Source organism: Apteryx mantelli, chromosome 9 (assembly GCF_036417845.1).
Source record: "Apteryx mantelli isolate bAptMan1 chromosome 9, bAptMan1.hap1, whole genome shotgun sequence".
NCBI lineage: Eukaryota > Metazoa > Chordata > Aves > Apterygiformes > Apterygidae > Apteryx > Apteryx mantelli.
The window spans coordinates 16,238,774-16,262,722 of NC_089986.1; the positions used below are offsets into that span (position 1 = coordinate 16,238,774).

General features: G+C 38.6%; 1 protein-coding gene across 6 annotated transcripts in view; it reads left to right on the forward strand.

Moving 5' to 3' along the window:
* Positions 1-6: 6 nt before the first annotated feature.
* DLG1 (discs large MAGUK scaffold protein 1) overlaps positions 7-23,949 on the forward strand; it is a 176,774-nt gene continuing 152,831 nt past the window's right edge. For all 6 annotated transcript variants that reach the window (XM_067301829.1, XM_067301830.1, XM_067301831.1 and 3 more), the window contains exons 1-3: positions 7-76; positions 213-344; positions 16,570-16,736. In XM_067301829.1, the coding sequence (XP_067157930.1) occupies positions 58-76; positions 213-344; positions 16,570-16,736 (318 nt within the window). In that variant the 5' untranslated portion in view covers positions 7-57. The remainder of the gene's footprint in view (positions 77-212; positions 345-16,569; positions 16,737-23,949) is intronic.

A 23,949-nucleotide genomic window follows, 5' to 3' on the forward strand; every position in this document is an offset into this window, starting at 1 on the left:
CCGCGCCGCTCCGCGCGGGGCTCAAAGTTTGCGAGGCGGCCGGGAGCGCGGGGCGCCATGCCCGTCAGGAAGCAAGGTGAGCGCCGGCGCTGACAGCCGCGCCGCGGCGGCGGGACGGGCGCGCGGGGCCGGGGCGGCCGGCGGGGCCGGGGCGGCGGCGGCGGCGGGCGCTGGCGGCGCGCGGTGACCGTGTGGCCGCTCTCTGCCCGCAGACACGCAGCGCGCCCTGCGCCTCCTGGAGGAGTACCGCTCCAAGCTGAGCCAGGCGGAGGACCGGCAGCTGCGGAGCTCCATCGAGCGCGTCATTAGCATCTTCCAGAGTAACCTCTTCCAGGCGCTCATAGGTAACGGCGGCCTCGGCGTTAACGTGGGTTAACTCGCCGCGTCGGGGGGAGAAGCTGCCGAGGGCTTGGCGCTGTGTCGGAAGCCGTGTGCCTTTCCTCGTTGTGGTGGTGTGTTGCATGGTAGCACACGTGCTATTGCAGAACAGCGGTTCCTTGGCTTTAAGTAACTTGCCTTCCTATTCTGGCTGGCCCAATCTGCTTATAGCTGCGCAGGCAGGTGCGGTTGTTTCTTCTGGGACGTGTTACTCTAGACTGCTTAACGCAGAATGTTTCTGCGTTTACACCTTTTATCTACCTGAACAGTTTATAGCAGTGTTCCTTCCCGTGAGTCCGTGTGTAACAGGTGAAGGAATGAATTGAAGTGGTTTTGTTCTAAGGTAGAATTTGTGCAAATATTCCTGCTCTAAAAGTGTCCTGAAGTTTATATGTGCAGAGTTAACGTAAAGTAATTGAGAAGAAAACTCAAATCTTCCGGGGAAGGCTGCAGCTTTCTCTTTCACTATGCTTTAATATGGAGCAAATGAAGGAAAACATTGCTGATCTTTAGCTTAGAGTACTTGTAGTGCTTCTTCACTGAAAGTGTTCACGTGAGTCTTGTTGAAGTACTTGTACATAGTTTTGAATTTCTTGCATGTCTGCTTGAGAAAAATTGAGAGTGAACTTAACTTATAGAATCCTGACTTCGTTTTGAAATTTCTACAAGGGAGCATTGAGATGCGGTTTCTCATTGATTAGGTGTCATTATCTTGATGTCAGCTAAAGAATAAATATTTTACTGTTTAAGGTAAACTAACAAAACTCTTAAAGTTCTGTATCCTTTTTTTTTAATCAATGAAGTAATCTGTGTCTGATTTTAGAAACAAACATTCTAGCTAGTGTAAGTTTGCTTTTGTTACTTGGCATTTACACAGCTTATTGCATGTTTAGAGTATCAGATGAGTGTACATGTTACTTCATAGTACTGCAACTTCTTTAAATCTAAATTATGTTGGTAACATGAGAACAGGCAAAACATAAACATGCATTGCTGCATTTGGAGTGTTTTATTTTGGAGCATTTCTTTCTTCTCAGGTAGTTTTTCAGAGGGATAGTCATCTTGCTGTGTTTTTTATCAGATAAGTTCTTGAAAGCTAGTTGTGAAAACAGGTCAGTTCCAGAAATTTTGTACTTCAGAACCCTTATGCATTTCTCTTCAATAGTCACTTGATGGTAGCTAGCTCCATGGTGAAAAACTAGACTAACCTTTGTGGGAAATGTATAAATAGGATTCACTGGTGGATCAACATGCTGAAGTCTTACATCAGAAACTTAAAGTACTGCAGTTAGGCTTTTTATTTTTGTCCTGGAAATGTTAGTGTTGGTTGCCATTTCTTTTTTAATGTCTTGAAGATCTATGAAGTACTAAGTGTTTTCTCCCCTTCATTGAGCAAGATACTTGTCTATTATGTGGCATTAGCCTTTGATATTGTAACTTGCAACACTTCTTGCTTTCTTCTCATATGCACCTAAGGATCTTGCTTGTCTCATCAGCTCTGCACTTGGTAGTAGTAAAGTTTGCTACCTCATATTTGCTGGCTTCTTTCTGCAAGAACAGGAAACAGGAGTGGTGGTGTTGCCTGGACAGGCTACCTAGCCTTTTTCTCATAAGAAGTTGTATGTTGCTACCAGACAAAATCTGGGGTCAAATGGTTTAGTTGATCTGTGCATGCACAATAGGTATATGCTTCTTGCGTGTGTTGTATTAACTCTGCATTTACAGATTGAATGGTTGTTTATTATGGAGTGTATGTGCGTATTCCCAGTTGGTTTCTCTGAAAGATAGTAGCAGAGAGGACATGCTTTCAAAGCAGTTTATGCTCTCAACTTCAGTCTTTCTCCTTTTACCCCCTCCTTTTCATGGAAATACATCAGGGGAGTTGTTGGTAGTGACAGGCTGTTCATGGCTATTGTTTTTCCTGGAAACATCTCTTTGTGGTGTGACTGCTGTATGATGGAGCAAGGAGTGGGGGTGGAGCAGCGGGGACTCCCTGGAAAAGATGGTGTCTGGAGGATGGCTGCAGTTACTGTGAAAATCTTCAGCCTGCTCTTGCCTGCCCTCTTTCCGTGGACAATTGGGAGCAGGCTGGATAAAGTTTTTGGTTGTGCTGCAGGTTAGACTTCTCTGGAATAGAGCATTTTTCATTACTTCAGAGTTGATTCTTAAGTACAACTTTCCAAAGAGTTGGGATGTGTCTTCAAATTAAACATCCGAGGCTGCTTTGACAGCAAGTTGCAAGCTCAGCTGTAAAGTTACTTCTCATATAGATACTTATTCCAGAAAGCAAGCTACTTCTAGTTTCTGGATTTAAAAACAAAAATAGTAAAAACAAAAAATCCTCATCATTTGTGCCCCCACTCTTTTTCTGCCAAGTTGCTGTAGTATACCCAAGAGTTGCCTGTCAGTGATAGGTGAGAATGTTTGTGAAGGCTGCAGTCATATCTGCTTTTTAGTAGCCCAGTGTAATAATGCCTGGTACTTTAATTAAATGACTACCAGTGGCCTTGATTAAAATCGGTGCGAGAAGTAGTGTTAGTTTCAAGTCCTGTTGTACAATCTCAGAATTATGGTATCTTTTCTAGCTTATGTTTTCTTGATTGTAATTAAAATAGCTTTTTATTGCTGTTCTGATAATTGAGATGGGTCAGTTTACTAAGTGATCCAAGTAAAATACTTGCGTAAGGAGGGATGAGATAGGATATGATTTTGATTTGGTAAAGAATTTGATATTTATCTTAAAATACTGAGATAATGCTCCTGCAGTTAAGTCTTACTTATAGTTTAGATACTTTTCTTTTTTCTTCTTGAGAAGATGCAGGTTCTTTAAAGGTACAGGCATATCCTGTATTTCTCTTTTTTTAAAAATATCTGAGGGGGAACACTTGTGTACATAAGTCTAATGCTTCTATGGAAAAAATGTGTGAAGCTGATTTCTTTTTATAAACAGTTTTTTCTTTTAATTAAAGCCCATCTGTTTTTAATGGAATTCCTGCTGCAGTTGACCATGTGAAAATAGTCTCTTAAAATTAAAAATAGTACTGGTTTATAAAAATGAGGCAGTTTACCGCTTTCTAAAATATTCCTTTCCTGACAGTAACTAACTTGCATTTGCACAGGTGCCAGTAAAAGGGAATTTTAAAATGGTCTCTCCATACCCTGGCAGTGGAGTTGGCTCTGCTGCCTGTCTTGCCTTCTGTCTCCTTGTCCACCTTAAGTGTTTTTCTTCCATGTGTTTTTTTTCTTTTAACATTATTTTTATGACTGTGAATATGTAAACTTTTGGGTTTAAAATGGCAAATCTGATGTGGGGGAGGTTGAAAGTGTTGAATTTCTTGTGTGTAAGCAGTCTAATTTATTTTACTTGGAGTTCATTCGCGTGAAGACCTGCGTCGTGGATGCTGCTTATGACCTGGTTATTCTTAACATAAATATCCGGCATGGGAAATTTTGAGGAAAAAGTTTAGTGGTTGCAGTAATCCTCACTGAACCAAAAAACAGGAACCTCTCTCCCCACACCCCAATAATCATAAGGGTTTTTTTAACTTTAGTTTGGATTAATGAGTGTTATGAATTGGACAGACTGTACTAGAAAAATAGTGTTAATAGTTTTTATCCATCAGAAAAAGAAGTCTTGTCTCTGAAATTTTTGTGAAAATGATAGTTACATTAAGGTAAATGCTTAGTTTAGATTTATCTGTAGCTTGACTAAAGGTGAAACTTACAGGAACTTTAAAAAAACCAAACAAACAAATACCCAAACCAAAACCAGCCCCCCTCACCTCCCCCCCCCCCAGCTCTCCAGCTATCTCAGCTCTGTCCACACTAGCTTTTGTGAACTGTGTTAGGGAAACAACCCTAGATTTTAGACTGAAGTAGACTGGATTGGATCAGCACTGCCAAAAAGTTAGTATGACTCGGAGCAGACTGACTACGTCCCTGTCAGATGGCAGGTGGCCCCAGATCCCCTCTGAGCTCCGCCTGGCATCCCTGTAGGCATTCTTGCTCTTTTAGCTCCCTCTCAATTAGCCAATATGGAAATATTTTCTGTACTTGCTAGCTAAATTGAAATCAAATGTGATTAAAGCAGAAGCTTTTCTGCATAACTGAAACCAAAAGTACTTGCCCTGGAGAAACTTCAGTATCAGCTTTTATTTCAGGGGTGTAGTTAGTTAATATAGCATATGGCATGATGACATAGTTAACTTTTCAAATCAACACAGGCCTTATAAAGGATTTTAGTCATGGGTATGTGTCATCGTCTAAGACTGCTCCGTAGCTAACTTGAGAAAGGCTACCTGGTGAACTGCCTTCCATTTTTTTTAAATGTAATTTAGGCCCTAATACAAGTACTTTCAGACTTAGTTGAAGAATACTTAAATTTCAAATCCAGAAATTTTTGAAAGTAAGTCAAGGATCTGGTTAAATAATCGGTGAATGTTGCTGCTTTATTAGAGGGAAGTTCAGAGAGAATTAGGTCTTCTGTTGCATTAGGTACTATATACTATGTACCTATACTGTATAGGTACATATATAGGTATATGTGCCTGTACTATATAGGTACATACCCCCCCACCACAGTAACTTTGATAACATAATGTTTTTGCTCTTATTTGAGGCTGAAACATCTATGGATGTTCAAGTTCTTGCAACTTTGAGGTATTCCTTTGCTTTCCAGACAGGTTTCATAAGGAGACAGTACGACAATACTTACTATAGCCTCCTTCCCTAAACTTTTGCATGAAGCAGTTTCAGCCTGATTTGACATAGGGTTGTGGCCTGAATGGTAATTAAGTTATTAACTATTTTCATGGTGGTTTTTGTTGTTTTTTTAAATCTAGATAGAGGGAAGAGACCCTGTTGGTGTTTCAATAACTGGAGCATTTACCCTGTCGCTGTTTATACGCTTCTGCCACATTGTTTATTGTTTAAGAATGTCCCACTTTTAGGAAGAACTTAACATCTTCCTCATGAAGGAATCTAATGATGAGGGAAACAATCTCATTGCTCCTCCTTTCTACAGAACTGCTTGTCATTTTATATGTGTGTTTGTAATGTAACTTGATAGTGTAGAAAGTCTTGGGGTTGCTGTGTACAGCATACCCCTGCTGTTGATGATGTGTTTTGTAAGCTATATGTATGTCTGTGTATGATAGTACAATGTATTGAATTTTTCGGTTTACACGCTGTTTTTAATAGCCTAAAATAGCACATGGGACTAGTGTAAATTGAGTAGCTGCTGATGTGCAGATAAATAGTGTGGCAAAAGATTATCCATGTTGTGGTTATCTGTGTTGTGGTTATACTGATTGTGTATTCAGTGTTGAATAGCTGCACTGTAGAATTTATCAATTACGGTATTATTCTCTTTACACTGCTACCATTAAAAGGGGCTACTACAAGAAAACATTGTCAACAAATCTGCTGCTCATCTGGAGACTGAAAAGAAACTGAAATTTGGAATAACCAATTTAGTTTTCAGGTTCTGGGAAAGTTTGTCTCCTGTGCTGTAGCAACTTTCTTGCTTTTCTTCTTTTACTGTATTTTTTCACCTGTCTCTTCCTAGTTGCTGTGGCTATTTCCTCCCATGCTGCTCTCTACCGGGCTTTGCTCCTAATCTCTTCAACGTTTGCATCAAAGACTTTACTTTGGTGCTTGGGTGCAGTGTAGAGGAAAAGGGAAAGCACAAGAAAGGATGTTTGCTCTTAATCTTATACCTGCTTCCATGGTGATCCCAGCAGCAAGGGCAGAGCAGTTGTGTGGAACATCTTGTTCGGCTCTGCAGCTGGAATGCAGCATGCCTAGTTATGCTGGGATATGTCCTGTACATCTAGTTGCTTGTGTTTTGAGGGATGAAGCTTGCTTTGATGCAGGTGGAAACTTCAAAGAAACTACCATCCAGCAGCTGACTGGTTGTCTCCTTGCACAGATGGTTTCCTGAATTATAACTAGGCGAAATTTGGAAGAATGTTAAGAGATTGCAGAAGGGGTAGGGCTGACACTAGAATAACCTCCTTAACTTCATGTTCCCTCTCCAAAGTAGAGGAGGCTCTAGAGCTCTTTGGTAAAGTGTTTATAGGAATTTTGTCATGTGCAAGTATCTTCCCAGCCAGTCCTCAAAAAGTTGAGTTATTTTGGCTGGAAATTAGAAAAATCAGCTAAAAACAGAGATGCAAAGAGGAAAAATTGTAAAAACTTTGCAGATTTAAGTTCCATTTTCAGAGACATGTCTTAGAATTTGGCCGCAGGAAATATAAATGTGTTATCACTGATGAAGATGCTAGTATTTGGTGCCAACTATTTTTGTGTTGTCGACAGTGTCAGAAACTTAGCTCAGAGTCTACCAACTTACTGTTGGTAGAAGAAACCAATGCTTGTGCTGTTTACTTCAAGCAGTGCCGTGGATCTGTATGAAACTTTAGCTCAGAGCATTGGATGAACTTATCTCCAAAACAGTTTGATTAGAATCCATTCCTTTGGAGAGAAACCTCCTCAGTCCTGTAATGGCACTAGTTGGGGACATCTTACAAACAAGACTGACTAGCAGCACTTTCTTTATGCCTCTCCGGTTTCTGTTACTACTAAAGACAGTAAATGCATGCTTTTAGGAAGAAAAAGTATGTTATTATATTGGCTACTAATGATTTGCAACCAGGATTGGTATTTGGAGAGGACGTACAATTCTGAGTTCATTTTTAGTGTGTGGGGTTTTTTTTGTTTGTTTGTTTTTTCTTCCAATGCTTGGGTAGATGACTAAGTGTGTGTGAGGTGATGTTAAATGGGAAAAGATTTAGGCTGTGTGATGACAACTTTAACTTTTGTAAGTTTTTCCTATCTTAGTTCTGGACACAGGAGAGAAGACCCTGTGGGATTCCAAAGGAAAATTGAAAGGAGATCTTGTGAAGATATGCTGAAGGAGCAATTGAGCAAAGGGGAAAATGTGAATGAACAGCTTGGAAAGCATAAGTGGACAGGCTGGCAAGGAGTGGAACATGGCTCACTCTAAAAGGCAGCCAAAGGAACAAGAACAAACAACTAGATCTAAGGTTAGATGAGAGCAATTTCAGCTGAGCGCAAATCAGAGCATCTGTGTAAGAATTGCAAGATAACATCTACCAGAGTTGGAGAGCTACATGTTAAGGAGGAGAAGAGTAAAGGAGGTCTTGTAGAATGGATATTTAAAGGGTAGGGCGTCATCGCTGAAACAAGTGGAAGGGTTGAGGAAGAGTAATTGGATGCTGCAGCTTGTAGCAAAGGATACTGTAGGACAGAACAAGTCGGGAAGGAAGTTACATTGCAACTTATATTTGTAAGACTTCTTGATTGTGCACAGTAGTAGTTTCGGTTTAAAAAAAGAAAAAAGCTGAATGGAGCTTTACAGAGGTTGTGATGAGTCTGGCTTTCACATTTCATAGTATGAATACAGACATTTATTTTCTCCAGGGGGGGAGGGGGGGTGGGGATGAATACACAAAGAGAATATTTAACTGTCTCTGGGCATTGGCTTGGTAAATGAATATGAAGCTTTTTTTCATGTTTGTTTTTCTTGTTAATCACTAATTATACTCTTTTTATGCAAGTAAACTAAGACCTGAAAAATGGATACTCTTAGCGGGTAAAGAGTAAGCATGAAGGATTGAGACTTGCTTAGAATTCATAGAAACTACTTTACAATTTAAGAATGGCAATTGGTAGCCCTGACAGACTCCTCTGCCTATTCTGCCCGTAGTCCTAACTCTGCTTACATTTTGTCTATTCATTATGTAGGGCTGCTAAGAATATGGCAGATGCCATACTTCTCAAATGGCCATGATCTGAAATAACGTGTTGACTCTTTGGTTTACTTTCTAGTAGTTTTAAGAGTTAAGTTTTAGGTGCTTCTTTTTCAGCATAGCAAGGAGCCCCAAATAAGAAAGAAGTCTCTTGTGCTTGCTTGCGCGTGGGGAAGTACTTGATTTGTAATGGGGTGACACGTCATCAGGACAACCTACGTGTGGTCAGATTGTTAACAGACCTGTGCGTTTATGAAATACCCATATTTGGGAAAACTACCCATTCACAACTCTTCTATATGGATGAGTGAGTGTTGATAAGAGGCAGACCAGTGAGAGATGGCAAAGGAATTATTCACATGGATGGATTTTTCAAGTGAAATACTAAACTGAAATAAGAAAACTTTTGAAAGAATTCATAAGCTCTTTGATCACTTGTGGGTCTGGGGGAGCACGTTTGCACTGGCAGAGGTTCTCCAGCACAAAGCTGATACTGAAATGCTTTCCTTTTAGCCTGTATATAAGCCTGTATGGTGGTGCAAATATATCTGGTAGTTTTCTCACTTGCTTCCTTCAGCTTTGGCTGAAGTCGATTTGTTTTCTAGTTGAACATCTGCTGGAAAGAAGTACTTCATTGATGTCGGTGCAGAATTAACTATTTAGCTGGAACTAAAAAAAAAAATGCTTGAAAATAGGTTTCCTTTCAAGTCTCTTCTCATATTCATGTGCTGATTCTGTGAGACTTGAACAGATTAAGGAGCTTGTTGTTGAAATGTTCATTTAGAAATGTCAGGACTTGATTTTCAAGTAACATAATCTTATACGAGCTCAAAGCCATAAAGCCAGGCTGCAGGGTGTTGCTATCTGTTATCTAAAACTTGGTGGCCCAGGTCTTCACTGACTGAGCAAGCAAAAAGGGGGAAAGTAAGAAACCAAATGTAGGAGAAAATTGTCAATTTTTACTGGGAGGGAGAGCTTTACTAAATTTCCACTGATTCATGCTGGATTTTCTGTTGGTCAAAATGGTCATGAATGACCTGTAAAGGCAAGGAGCAGTAAGGTGGCAATTTGCTGATGACATTGAGTTACTCAGATTAGTAAAGTTAAGGTTGATGGCAAAAATTGCTGGAAGACTTATGAGATTGCCTGAGCAGTAAAATAGCCTGTGAAATTCAGTGCAGATAAATGCAGAGTGATATGCAGCAGAGGAAAAAACAAACTTTATTAATAAGAGGCTCTGAATTAACCATTATTGGTCTGGAACAGATACTGGCATCATGAGAGAATTTGGTGACAAGAAGTAGGGGGTGGCTCCCATACAAAGAATGGCTATGTAAGTTAGGATCCTCTAGCCTGAAGAAAATGTGACGGAGAGGAGAATATAAAGTCTATAAAATTATGGGTGGCGAGTAAAAAGGTAAATAAGGATTGGCTGTATTGGCACAGGCATTAGATAAGAACTAGGGGGCTTCAAGTGAAGCTAGTAGATGGTAGGTTAAAACAAAGAAAAGCAGTTTCATGCCCACTAATTAAATTGTGGGACTGTTTTCTACAGGATGCTGTGAATACTAGAATTTGGGAGGGAAGCTGAACAAGCTCATAAAAGAGAAATCAGCTGGGGGTTACTAAAGGCAGACAACCTCTCTGTGGCTCAGACAATCCAGAGAAGCAAATGGTTGGAACCTAAGAGGATATCTGAGGAGGTATTGCCATTTGTTGGTTGCATTTGTGTACTTTTTCTCTAGACGTCTATTTTGGTCATGGCTAGTGTCGCAGGCTAGATGGATCTTTGGTCTGATCGAGTACAGCCACTCTTGTGTTCTGATTGGAAGCTTCCTGAAATCTGTTGACTTTCTTTGAAATATTTTAATCTGAAATCAGTACGGCTTTTTCCTTCGGAGGCAGGAGAAGAGGAAAAGAAGCTCTACTGACCAATCTCTCTCGTTCAAGATGGCCTTTGGGGGTGGAAAAGAAAAAAAACAACACAGATAACAAAAGAAGTTAGGAATGAAATAATTACAACCTACAGTACATAAGGACTCCTCTCTTTTACTGTCAAATACATTTTGTTTAGAAATACTTTTTTTTTTTTTTTTTTGGTTGGAAGAGAGCTGAGACTAGGTGACAAATGCTTATTTAGATTGCCTGTCAAGCTTACTTCTATTCTCAAAGATTTGCCAGTGCATTAATAACTTGAGCAGATTTTTTTTTTCAGGTGGCTCAGCTGTGGAAGCAATCCTGTGTGCAGCTTTTTTTCGTTGTCACTTACAGCTTCTTCCCTCTTTAGCCAATACTTTTCACCCTTAGGGGGAATTAGTTGCATCTGGTGGACAAACTAAATAGCTGGAAGGGATCACCATGAAAATCCTCAAAAGATCCTTCTGGATTAGTGGGCTGTTTCCTAGAATGCAAAGTATGGATTTAGAGTTTATCAAAAATGAGCAAACTGGAAAAAAAAGAACTTGCCAAATTAGCTATTCTTTGTGCACAGAGCTGTTAAATGCATTAAGACTGAAAATCCTCAAATGAGGATGTAGTTAATATTGCAAATACGGATGTAACTGTTAATTTTGTGTGTATTGTGGCAGAAGTTTAGAACTGTGCGTAGTGTACGGCATAAAGGGCATCAGCCCACTGTTTTACAAACAGTGTCCAGTATGGTCTGTTGCAGTAAATGTGTTAGTGTTTTAGTCCATGAAATGCTAAGCTTGCGTGGAATTTCCTGGCATTTATTTAAGCAAAACCACCTATAACCTGCAAATGGCGAAGATGCTTAAAGTGTAAAAATACAAAGCCTAAAAACAGTTGGTTACTGTGATCCTCATCAAATGACTTTTTTTAATTTAAAAAAAGCACTTAGAAGTAGTAAATGTCAATGAAATTTTAGCTATTCCCGCTATACCATAGCATTAATTAAAGGTCCAATATCAGAATTTTTAGGTAGAATCTAAAGAACAATGTCATGTTAAAAATTGCAGCAAGCTGCTTAATCCTTGTTAGAAAGTCAAAAACATTTAATGTAATGATTGTCTTTTGTGCCTGTCCTTAACACACTTTTTAGTGAAATCTGAAAGCGAAACTGACTTTAAACTGTGCAGTGTCACTACTGTCATGTGTACTTTAGCATGTACTTTGTTATTAACTTTCTGTGAAAGCAGTATTCAGTTCCTTTCCAGAGAGATAGTACAACTCTTCTTTGAATTCTGCCAAATCATGACTTCATAGTTTCTAAATGCAAGACCCTGCAGAACTTCCTCAAAACTCGTTTTTGTAATATCAGTACACGTAAGGGGCACAGTTGCTTCTTGGTGGTGTTGGCTTTTTGTTGGTTTGTTTTTTCACCCTTTAAAGGGAAAGTGGTAAAGACTATTACTGGTTTCATTGATTAGCTGTGGTGCCTGTGTGGTACCCACGCCAATGTGGTTGATGCTTAGATACTCTTTTACTCCCTCTGGTCCTTGGTGTAGCTCATGCTGATGTGTCAAAAACTTCATTTGTGGGCCTGTTATCTGCAGTTATATATGCATGTTATTCTATGTAATAGGATGTACAATATACTACTAACTTTTTGCGTTTTGGCTTTTATATAATTTCAGTTTAGTTTCTAACTTCCGCTTAAAGTACCATGTATCCTACTTGAGAGCTTTATGAAAGCTTACTTATTCCAAAAGCACGCATTACTGCCAAAGTTTCTTTAAAAGATCCATGAAGAAAATTGTAGAGTGGAATGGAAAGGCCGTATTGTTTGTTGCAGGAACTTGAGACTGAAGTTGGCAGAGGCGTTCTTGCTGGTTGTGTTAGGCTGCATAAAATAGGGCATATTATCAGAGGATCAAATTTTACCATAGTCAGATATTATGTATAATTTCACTTGGAGATGTTTAGACAGTTTACTAATTTGGATTATGATTTGGCATGTTTGTTTTATTTGAACAATGCTGGATGCTTCAGTATCTACAGAATTTAAAAAACTTTCTAGTTGGAGCACTTTACCCATTTGTTTCATCCAAGTTACCGACTAGGTTGCTTAAATTCCCAACAATTTGTCGCACTCAAAATCTTGATATAGTTAAAAAGGAAACATGCCTCATGTGCAAAGACAGGAATTTATTCCTGGACTAATTAAAGTCTTAACAGCCTCATCAGGAACTTGTTATTAGTCACAATGATACCAACACGTTTCATATTATATACAGTTAATATGTACTAACTTTCTAGTACCCAGACCTTTCTCCGGTGTTAGGCACTGCCTTTCTGGACTGTAAGACGCGTGCCTTCAATGCTGGGGTTGGCTGGGGAGGGGAATGGGAGACTGACTGGTACTGGGAGTCCTTGTCTGGGAGATGGATCCTATTGACGGTTTCTTCCTCCTCAATGTTGTCTCTTCTTGAGGTTGTTTTTGTTAGCTAACATGCTCTACCCTCTGTTCTTTCTTCATTAGTTTGTAATTCCATGTTAGGTTTAGTTTACGTTGTAATTATGTTGCATTTATATATACACAGGGTGTATTTTACATATGCTGGATGCTTGCTCTTTGTTCTCTTTATTCCCGCAAACTGTTTTTGCGCAGTTCTCCAGATTGCATTACTTTGACCAGTAATTAGTGATCAGTGAGTTGTTTATAGCCCTGGGACCTTTGCTATCACCCTGTGCATATGTCTTCAAGACCTCTGCTGTCATCCTATGCTTGTGCTGCTCTATGCTGCTTTTCATCCTAGTGTCATAGATGATTCCTTTCATACAGAATAGCTGCTTGCTATTAATATCTATTAGTTACAGAAATACATGTGTGTGCATGTGTGTGTGTGTGTATATATATATATACACACTATATATATCTTTTGCTTAGCTTGGGACAATTGTGTGGTATAACACCTATTGGTTTTATGTATATTTATAGTATATGAAATATATACAATGTATGTAATATAAAATATGTATAGGAAAACTTTACATATTCTATAGCAACTATATATAGTTTATGCATGTTATATGCAAGTATATTTAAAAAAAATAAAGGTGTTACATCACACAATTGTCCAAAGTTAAGTAAAAGCTGTACAAATTAGATAATAGTCACCTGGTCTTTAAATAGCTGCTTTTAAAGTAGTATAAGCTAAAACAAATCTCCAGGCAGGCCAAGATAAGTCCAGAGGCCGGGGCTGTCACCTTAATATGAGGCCTGTGGCTTGTTAAGAGCATTGGCAACACCTTGTATATGTGGCTACACCTTTCCCTTAAGAAAATGCAGTTACAGATATCCCATCTTTAACTTTGCAGGTTATTGAAAAATTCATGTATAAGTGAATGCAAAGAATAATTGTATTTGGCTTTATTTCACTAACTGATTATACTAAAATATTCCTTTCTGCAGAGAAGGTATAGGCAGGGAGCTTAGCCGTATCTGTGTACGGCAATGAGATTTTGAGAGCGTACATGGATCTTGCTTGTATCTTGTTTACAAGTCTGCTGTCTGTTGCAGATATTGTAGAAGTATCAGATACTACACATACCAGTAGAAATGGCAAGCAGAGACCTTATGTCTAATTTCTGAGGAGCGGGGAAGAAATCTATCTGAAGGAATGATATCGTATTGCTAGATGGAATCCTTGTCCTCAGAGACATCCTCTGGACAAAGCTGATGGACTCTTGAAGTGCCATCAGATGCACTAGATTTAGGAGAGGTTGTCAGAATCTGTTTACTTCTTTTGCAGTTCTGCAGTCTTTTTTTTTATTGCTGTGTTGTGTTTTTTAGTGAGCCTGGAACCCCCTTGCTGTAAGTAGACTTGGAATTGTTTGTCCCCCTGCTTAGCTTTTCAGGTTTCTAATAAATTAAGAAAAATCTTTAATGCCTAATAGCCCTCCTTTTCAGAATTGCTGGTCTGTCGCTTGCTTTGTATAGAATTTTACTCCTGTTGCCATCAAAAATATTGTTGATTTGACTATGTAATGTGCTTTTAACTTGTGACCTGGCATGATTCCAGCATGATTTTTCTCTGTTGCTTACCATTTATCACTTCTTGTCTCTCTGGCCTTCCTGAAACATTTCTCCTGCCCTGATCTGTGATCTCTGATTTGAATTATTTTTCTGTAACTTAGTTTATGATAGGAGATACAATCCATCTTAGAGTTAATATGGGAGGAACAGGATGGGATGTCAAAGTAGCACATCCAGGTTGGGAAGTGAATATAAGCACAAACATACCTGAAGAATCTACTATTTTACTACCTGCTATTTCTGAGAACTGTGACGATCTCAGAACTTTTTCATATATTAAGAATGCATCTAGAGATTTGTATGATTTCATTAAATATTTTAAATGTGTACACACAAAGCAATGCTTTTGTGGGTTGATCCATAGCAATAAATCAGAAGGAGAAATCTTTTAGGTTGAATTACAGTGTGTCCTGAGTTTGTGGCTTCAATAAATGTAATTGTCCAGCACTCATTCCTTACACAGTTAATGCATTCAGGATTCTTAGACTGCTTGCCTGTGTTCATAAGTATTTAATGTTTGCATTTCATAGAATAAAAATGTAAATAGAAGCTAATATTATTGTGTAGAGTTCCTAAAAACTTTCTTTTTATGGATTTGAAGCCAGGTCAGGATAAACAAACTAATCCCAATATTAAATGGTGTATGTATTTCTGACATCTTTCAATAGTGAATATATTGTGGTGTCCTTAAGAGGTAGAAAAGACAAGTCAAAAAGGTGTATGGGATATATAATGTGCTTTATGAAACAAATCATTCTGTGGTATGAATGAATGGCTGCCTCCACTAGCAGTGAGACTTAACTGAATAGTAGCAGGATTAAGAATATGTGCCCTAGATTTCCACTGTAAAACACTTGCACAAATAACCCCTTCCCATAAATAATGTAGTAATCTTCCTGGCTTGGTTGCTGTGGATTGCAGCTAAAGAATCAACTTAAAACACTGTCTATTTTAGTATACAAAGCACCCTCTACAAGAAAAAAGCTTTACTTGGTACATTTGATTCTCATAGCTGCATTAACATTAATACATCAGAAATTTGCAACTGAGAGAACTAACGTGAAAAATAGATTTAAAGGCAATTGGTTATCTCTTAAGTTGTTTTGCTCCTGTATATCTAGGTCACACATCATCTTCTGCAACCCTCACTGCTATTTCTTCCAATCAGCAGCGCTAAGAGCACATAGAACTTTAAAAATTAATGTAAGCAGTTGATAGGAATTTGACTCTTGCTCAGAGAAATGATATAAATGGAATTTGAGAGTTGTAGTTTTCTGAATTGGTAGCGAGCAGCAGTGCAAATCCGGGGCTGGAACACCAACAACAGGAAGACTTCTCATTCCAGTTGTTTCTTTTGTGGCCCAACTCCATCTAATAAAGGAATTAGTTCTTGTGCCTCTGTTACTGTCTCCGGGCAGCTGTTGAAAAGCTACGTGATTGTAGATTAGAGTACTTCTCACTCCAGCCTGTGTGCTTATGGCTGGATCCTATTCGCTTGGGCTATCTGTGTCTTAAATATGTCTTCTATGAAGTTGGTGTAATTAGGGACATCGGTTACAACTCCTGTTTTGCAGATTGTGCTTCCAAGGAGAAATTAAAGGCTTTGCGAGATAAGTTCTTCATTCTTCTGCCCTATAGGTTAATCTTTTTTGAATGTGGGTGATTACAGCTGTGATTACCATGCTATACTTCCATAGAAATATCTTTGATTGTAGTTTAATTTTTTACTGGTGCTTCACAGTAGTGGTTAAAATACCAGTGAAAAACTAGTGCAGCCAGGCTTTTTCCCCAGGAGTTTTCAGCTGAGTCCCCGAGGTTGTGGAAAAAGTTATTTATTAGTCCTTAAATATGACTTGTACTTCATACTGTTAAAGTTTTGTCCTATTTCTGTTACTGGAGTTATCATCTGTTTTTTCAGTATGGTATCTTGATCCTTCTCCTTATTCCTAACTTCTGTTAACTTCTTAACAGCAGACTTCATCACTATACTTCTGCTTCTGTGGTTATTTAAGTAAAACTTTTGCCATATAAAAGGCCTTGAAGTGTTGCCTTGAATAGGAGATTTCAGATAACCAAAGGCTACGTTAGCTGAAATTATATATACCATGATATAAACACCGTCTCCTTCCACTGTTCCACTCCAGTTACTCTATGTGCTTCTGCTGCACCTCATGCCACCAGTAGCTCTGCTAGCAGTGGCAGAACCTGAAGTGAGTGGCAATATGTAGGTGCAGATGTAAGGGGGGTGGGGAGAGAGATGTGTATCTAGTGGGGAGGTTCAAGTGGTCTTGGTAATACAGCTTCATCTGTACTAGATAAAGTAGTAGGTACCTAATTCATTTTGCAGGAGGAGAAGGTGGTTAAAATTAGACTGTCATAGTAATTATGAAGCCTAACTTCACAATTTTTTCACATCTCTAGATATTCAAGAATTTTATGAAGTGACCTTACTGGACAATCCAAAATGTATTGATCACTCTCAGCCCTCTGAACCAATACAGCCTGTGAATACTTGGGACTTTTCCAGCCTTCCAAGCACAACAGTGACATCAGAAACACTGCCAAGCAGCCTTAGCCCGAGTGTAGAGGTATGTTATAGAAATCTCTGTTTACTTTTCTGGTTGAGGCTATTAAGTCAACTTTATTCTTTCCTTCATTTTATAAAATACTTCCACAGAAAACTTCTTAGTCTTAAGATTAATAGTCATAGGAGATTTAACTACTGAAATGTTAGATACCAGATGTGTGCATTTTTCTTACTCAAATTTATAAATTTGTTTTTTAAATGTACCATTAAGTCTCGGTTAAATTGGATTTATGCTCTGAATTTGGCAACTTCACTGACGGATTTAGTATGCTTATACCATTCGTACCAAGTTTCTTCAGTCATAACTTCATGAATAATTTTGGAAAATCTGAAGCTATATCTTTTTGATAAGTAAACTTTTCAGTATGTTCATAAGAAACCCTCTGCTATTTATAAAGCAGTGTTTTGGAAGGAAATTTTTTTTGGATCTCTTACAATGATATGAATCCCATTTTCACTAGTGAATGGTGAGAAAACTGAGCTGAGGAATGCATATTGGTATGCATTTTTGCTAAATCAAGATCTCCACTGCCCAAATTAAAGTAGTAATGTTGCTTGCATTTTTTTTTTTCCATCAATCATACAGTATGACCCCAAAGAGGTGAACTTTGAATTGTGCCCTCAGTACTGGCACTACTGTAAAAGGTATGCGTAAGCTTCTGGGGGACTGAAGGCAGCCAGCTGACTCATTTTTGTGGAATAGTAATAGAGCTCAGGAAAAGCACTGGAGAAATAAGTGCTAGTCCTGCAACCTCTAGGAAAGCTCAAGAGCGTATTCTACCTAGCAAGACGAAGTGGTCAGGCTGCCCCACTGAGTGAACTCTATCTACCAGAAGCTGTTTGGGTTGTGGAAGAAAGTAGATTAAGAGGAAAAAAAAATAAAGTGCTTATGCTTATTGAAGCTTCTATGAAAACTGTCAAAAATGCCTTAGAGGAAGCTATAGAGGAAACATAAGAATTGTGCTGACTTCTGTCAGAAAGTAGAAAATGGCTAGTAGATAAAAGATCGGCTTTTTAGCCTGGACAGGGATGAATGTTGCATATCACCAAGAATAACCATTAAAGTTTCTTTAGATCAAGAAACAGAACAGTCTAGTTGCGCTTTTACAATCCTTTTTCAGGGTTGTAAGTAACTGAACGTTTGAAGGACTGAAAGTCTAGTTGAACTTGCAGTAGTGGATTATTTTCCCTTGAATTTGTGAATATTGATATACAGTGGAAAAATTTAAATTTCATGTCTTTTTTTGGGGATCTTAATTACCTGAAGTTGCATGAGGAGAAGACCAATGTTGTCTTAGTTGTCTTAATGGAAATGATCTGAGGATTGTCCTGTTTGGAGAAAAAAATAATAATGTTAGAGTGTATGAGAAACAGTATGGAAAAAGACATTATCCTATTTATTTGTATGCTAGCCTCTAAATCTTAGGCTAGAGTCTAAGACCTTCCCTTTCTAAATATGTGCTGGAAACTGGGCAGGAAACTGACTGTAGCCACTGGGGCACGCAAGGATGGGCAAAGTACCCATCCTTAAGTGAGACGTTTTCAAATAAGCTGATTCTAATGCATTTTATCTTTGCATATGTGAAGAACTTAATGAGGCAATTTGAGATTCATTACAGTTGTCCTAAACCACAGAGGATGGGTTAAGGTCCGGAAAACTGAAGATGAGAAAACAGTATCTTTTTAAAAGAGCATATATAGGAGCAAGGCAGGAAAGAAGGATCCAGATTTAACAGGTACGGGGGATGATTCTATGGTCTCTTCATAGTCTCTTAGAAGATACCAAGGAAATGAATAACAGCCAACATAGATTTGTTGAAAATAATTTTGTCAAACTTCATTTCTAGCATGGTAATAGTTCCTGTGGTAGGAAGAAACAGTAGATGTGGTAAATTCTGACTTTATAATAACTTTGGAATGGTCAAACAGGCTCTCTTTTGAGATAACTTACCAGTTGAAGTTTCCCAAGAGGGGGTCCTAGATCTAGGCTTAGTTTGAGTAATTAGTAGAAATAGACCAGGATATTGTGATTAAACTGTAAGTGATACCATGGGAAGAGAGTGGTGGTTCCTGCTTCAGAACTGAAAGCTGGAATTCAGAAAAGTCTAGAGCAGTTGATGTAACTTAAAACGCGCAAGTTCTAGTTCAGCAAGACCAAGTACAATTAGGTTGTACTTCGGTAGTGCTGATACAAGTTGGTAAATATTTAAGAATTGGTTTCTCACAAAAGATCTGGGGCTGTTGTGAATCCGAGTGAGTCAGCAGTGTTGTGTGAATGTGTGTATGTGAAAAAGAGAAAAAGAAAGAAAAACACCTTTTTGATAACAAGCGTGGTGTAAAGCTGTTCTGCTGTACTCGGTCTACATAAGTCTTTGCTGGAAATATTGCCAAGTTTGAGTACCATGCTGCAAAAAAGATACAGGAAAAAAAGTTAGAGGCTGACAAGGAAGATCCGAGGCTTGAAAAAGAGATGAAGGCAGATAGAATTGGTGTGGCTTAGAAGAATTAAACAATTGGGAAACAGGACTTTGCTAGTGTATTTGTAGGCTGCTGTAAAAAGGAAGATAATATCCTGTGCCTCTAGATGTATTAGGCTTGCACCACAGTAATAGGTTTAGCTAAAACATTTTTAATGTCTCTCTAAGCACCAGAATAGGTGTGTGTGGGAATCTCCTTCAGTGAAGGTTTTTAAGGGCAACTTAACTGTGTCTGTCAGAAATGTCTCCACACCCCCCCCCCCCATATAGTTTGGAACTGTGTGATAGACTAATAGATTTATGTCCCTACCAAACCCATGGTGTGGTGGTTGTTGTTGTTGTTAAAGGTGTCTCTGATGCCAGCAGCCTTGATTGTGAAGCAGATACCCCTAGTGTAAGGTTTGGGTTACGGTGTTACAGTAGAATACTTATATTTTCATGCTTATAGGTGAAACATGCTGAAATCCTAAGTGAACACCAGTGGATATTAATAAATCTAGGCTTTGTGGTCATTATCCACCTGCTCCTCCCCACAGAAAATGGAAAGCTCTTCCAGTAATTTACTTGTTTTGCTATTAAGAAGTTCACAAAAAGGAAGACTGTAACTCATCAGCTGAAGTGTGGTGTTGTCCCTGTATCTTTCAGAATTTTAAGTATAGATGCACACAGATGGGTGTACAGATGAAATTTAATTATGAAGTTGTGTCTTTAGATTTTGTCTTCATGCCCTAGTAAACTGCCAGTAATACTAGGGCTTGTCCATGACATGAACCAGTGACAGCAGGCGCATTATCGTGGCAGATGACAAGTATGCTGTAAAAGAATGGCTTAATTCAGGAGGTCTCACCATTGACATTAGTGTGTGTTCACTGCTGAACTGTTTGCTCTATGATGCAGCTACTGCTCTGGTACAATCTGGTGGTCATGGTATATAGTGTTACCTGAATGAAACCTGATATATGATGGGTTACTTTGTTATTCTTCTAAGTGGCCCAGATTTGGACCTTTATGGCAAAGCCACCTGTCTTCCTGGAGACTTTATCTCAAGTATCATATGAAGGTCGGACAGTTGTTTGACCTTCAATATATGAAAGATATCTTATATTTACTTTCAGTATTTAAAAGCATAGTCACACATGTAGGTGTTGATGCTAAACTTTTCTCACAGTCTTTGTCACCTACAGTAAATGTTATCTCTTATTAAAATACTGCTTGAGGAATGCTGTTTTTCCATGTTGTAGTTAGCCAGTTCTGAAGTGTGGTAATTCAGTGTTATGTGTTTTTAGTATTTCTGTATGTCATAGCTTACATATATACTTGAAAGCTAAACTGTTACAATAATCATGTAGAGACAGAATAGTAGCTATCTTTCATCTCTTTTAAAAATGAGTTTTCTGTGATTAGTACCCTTTAGTAATAAGGGCACAGCATGTGCTTGGTCAAATCATTTGTTTTGTTATTTGCTGAAACTCACTAGGGATCAGAGGGAACTTGAGTTAGTGTGTCTGCTTCTGTCCATGGCTGGAGATAGATAGATATAATTTTTTTTTTTTAAAACAAAAACTGTCACTTTTTAGACTTGCAGGGCTGCTGCCCAGTTCAACTTTAGTTCATTAACCTGGTGTAGCCAGATCAACTTATCAGTTGGACTTTGAGATTAACTTAGCTATATTCTTTTGTGGTGCCAGGCTAGTGGGATTGTATGTGATAAAAGAATGGGGCAGTTCTTTGCTTGTGATTTAGTAGCCTTGGATATTATATCACAAACCCTATTTCTTTTACCTTACTGATAGATTTTTTGGTATAGCTACTCTGAGACAAGTGAATATTCTTCCAGCTAACAGTTTGATAGTATTTGCGAGGTGGGAGTTGCCGAAGGGTGGGAATATAAGGGCCCCCTACAGTGATTACGGGTTGTATTACAAGAACTTTAGACACAGCTGACTTTGAGAATGACTTCTTAGCAATGTGTGGTCATGTATATACACAGAATAGTGGTATACAAGCTTAGGTTGCCTGAGGACTTTTAATGGGACTTAGGTAGCCTAGTTCTGGTTTTGTGTAACTCCTTCTGGGTCAAAAGACTGGATTTTTTAATCCCCATAAATATTGTGTTAGAGGAAGTTAGAGCGACAGATTTCCTGTTGAGTGATCTGTTTTCTTTTCCATGCTTTATATTTTCTGAAAGCTTATTTGACAGCTTGATTTGGCTTAGTGTCCAGTGCAAAAGATGAGGCCAAAAAAAAAATAATAATTCAAGACTGTGATAAGCAGGAAGGGAATGTTACTCCTTTCAGTACTAGGTATGAACAAAAGATAAATATAGGATCAATTTGAAAAAGATGGAAGGTGCATACATTTTTTTCTATGAGCATTAAATGCTGAGTTTTAGCTGTGCTTTGGCAAAGCAGCTAACAAATCTATAGCAAGATATATTAACTTTTTGGTCTCTTAATGCTAGTAATATTGTGGAAGAAGTATCAGAAGAGAACGCTCCGTTCTCTTAGGCTGTTTGCAGTGATCTGTAGTGCCATCTGTAGGAGGGACAGTTTGTGTTTGAGAAATGCTTGTTCAATAGACAGAATTGGAGTTTCTGCTAAGCAGGTTTTCACACTGAGGTGCTGAATTTATGTGAATCCATTGTAGTGAATGTTCTCCAATGATGAAACCTGACTCATTGGTAGAAGTCTCCTTCAACCTGAATGAATAGTAAATTAATAAAGAGATCATTTCGTAATTTTTTTTTCCTATCTGTAGAGTATGTTTTAATATTAAAATAGTTTTAATTCATAACCATTAAGCTTAATAGCAAATACTGTTGCCAACTTGTTAATTTACCTTCTTAGACTTAAAACTAGCCCCTCAATGTTTCATTTTAGATGCTGTGAGGAAGAAACTGCCTCACAATAAAGGTTATGGTTTAGGAGGAGGAACTTCATCTGGAATGTCTTACTTTCACAGTCGACATAACAGGTCTCTGTATTTAGTGAGTAATAGTGGCTGAAATGCTTTGATCTGGTCTGTGGTTTCCCCGTACATCTGAACATGTCCCTGTGTTTAGTATCATGCAGAGTGACTCTGGCTTGCTGTTTCCTTTTTAATAAAAAGAAAGCAAAAGAGGAAAAAGAAAGGAAAACAGCTGAAAATGTAGACCAGTCAGCTAAATTTCAGGGAAATGAAACTGTGTCTAAACATCTTGGAGTCATGGAATAACTCATGCTCAGCTGCAAGATCAGACCAGGTTACTCAGGGTTTCACCCAGTTGAGTCCTGGAAACCTCCAAGGTTGGAGAATGCAAAACCTGTCTGGGCTGCCTGTTCCAATGTTTGACTGTCCTCACAGTGAAAAAGTTTTTCCTTATTTCCAGATGGAACCTATCTTGTTTCAATTTGCTTCCATTTTCTTTTTTTCCTCTACCATGCACCTGCCTCTGTCTTCTTGATCACCTCGTTGTAGGTGCTGGAAGGCTGCCCTTAGGTCCAGCTGAACGTTTTTCCTCAGACTAAAACAAGCCCAGTTCGCTCAGCTTCTCTTCAAAGGGCAAACAGTTCATCCCACGGACTGTCTTGGTGGCCCTCTGCAGAACTCACTCCAGTTATCAACATCTTTCTTGTGTTGGGGGGCCCGAAATTCAATGCAGAATTCCAGGTGCAGGATTGCAAGTGCTGGGTAAAGAGGGATGATTGCTTCCCTTGATCTACTGACTGTGCTTTTCTTAATGCAGCCCAGGATGCTATTAGCCTTCTTGGCTGTCCGGGTACACTGCTGGCTCATTTTCAGCTTGCTATAAGAAGATAAATAACAGTCAGCATAAATATTTTGAAAAAGGGTAGAATTAAGCTAGTTCATTTTCTTCTACATTGTGGTAATTGGTCATGTTGACAAAATAAAGGCAGTAATATCTCTTTAACCTTTGAAAGACTTTTTTGATAGTTTTGTGTGACTTAGTAAAATGAGCTGAAGTTGTCCAGAGGAAAGTACTCTGGAGGTAAGGTTTCTATATATGTGTAGTGAATTGAAAAATCTGTATTTCATGGATAATCACTAGTTATTAAATGGAATGGTGCATCAAACAGTTAATCAAGATTTTGGAGGAAATCCCTGAAGGACTTCCTGCATATGTAGAGCCTGCGTGTTATTAAAACTGCAGGGTATTCTAGCTGTTTTTCTGCTTCTAAATTTTGTTGACTGTAATATCTGTCGTCTTGTCTGGCCTTGACAAATGCAGTCTGTCATACCTGTCATATTAGCAAGCTGTTCATGTGAAAATCCAAGACCACTAATTGTCTTCAAATACCTTCTTTGCCTTAATAGTCAAAAAGACTCAGTATTGGCTAGCCTGCTGATACGCTATGTACTCCCTGTTACCTTACTGCTACTTTATGCTTGCATCTGTAGGTGTGTATTGCCCATTGTGATACGCATGTAGAGTCTTTTTGTTTGTTGAGCATCTAGTAGCGTGTAGCCTTGGGCCACTCAGCAGTCTTACCAGTTCCCTAATGGTAGCTTTACAGGAGGAGAATGACGCTTGGTTTGCTACGTATCTTCCTTCTTGAAATCCAGATTCTTTGTAGAAATAAGAAAACATAAGTCTTAAACTAAAGCTAAAAGTCTTCCAGCAGCAGGCTTTTGGTCAGACTGAATGCAAAAAAGAAACACGGTTAGTTCAAGATGTGTACACCAGCAATAAAAATACGGCATTTCTAATTACTTCTTTAAGTACTTCTGAGTTCACTT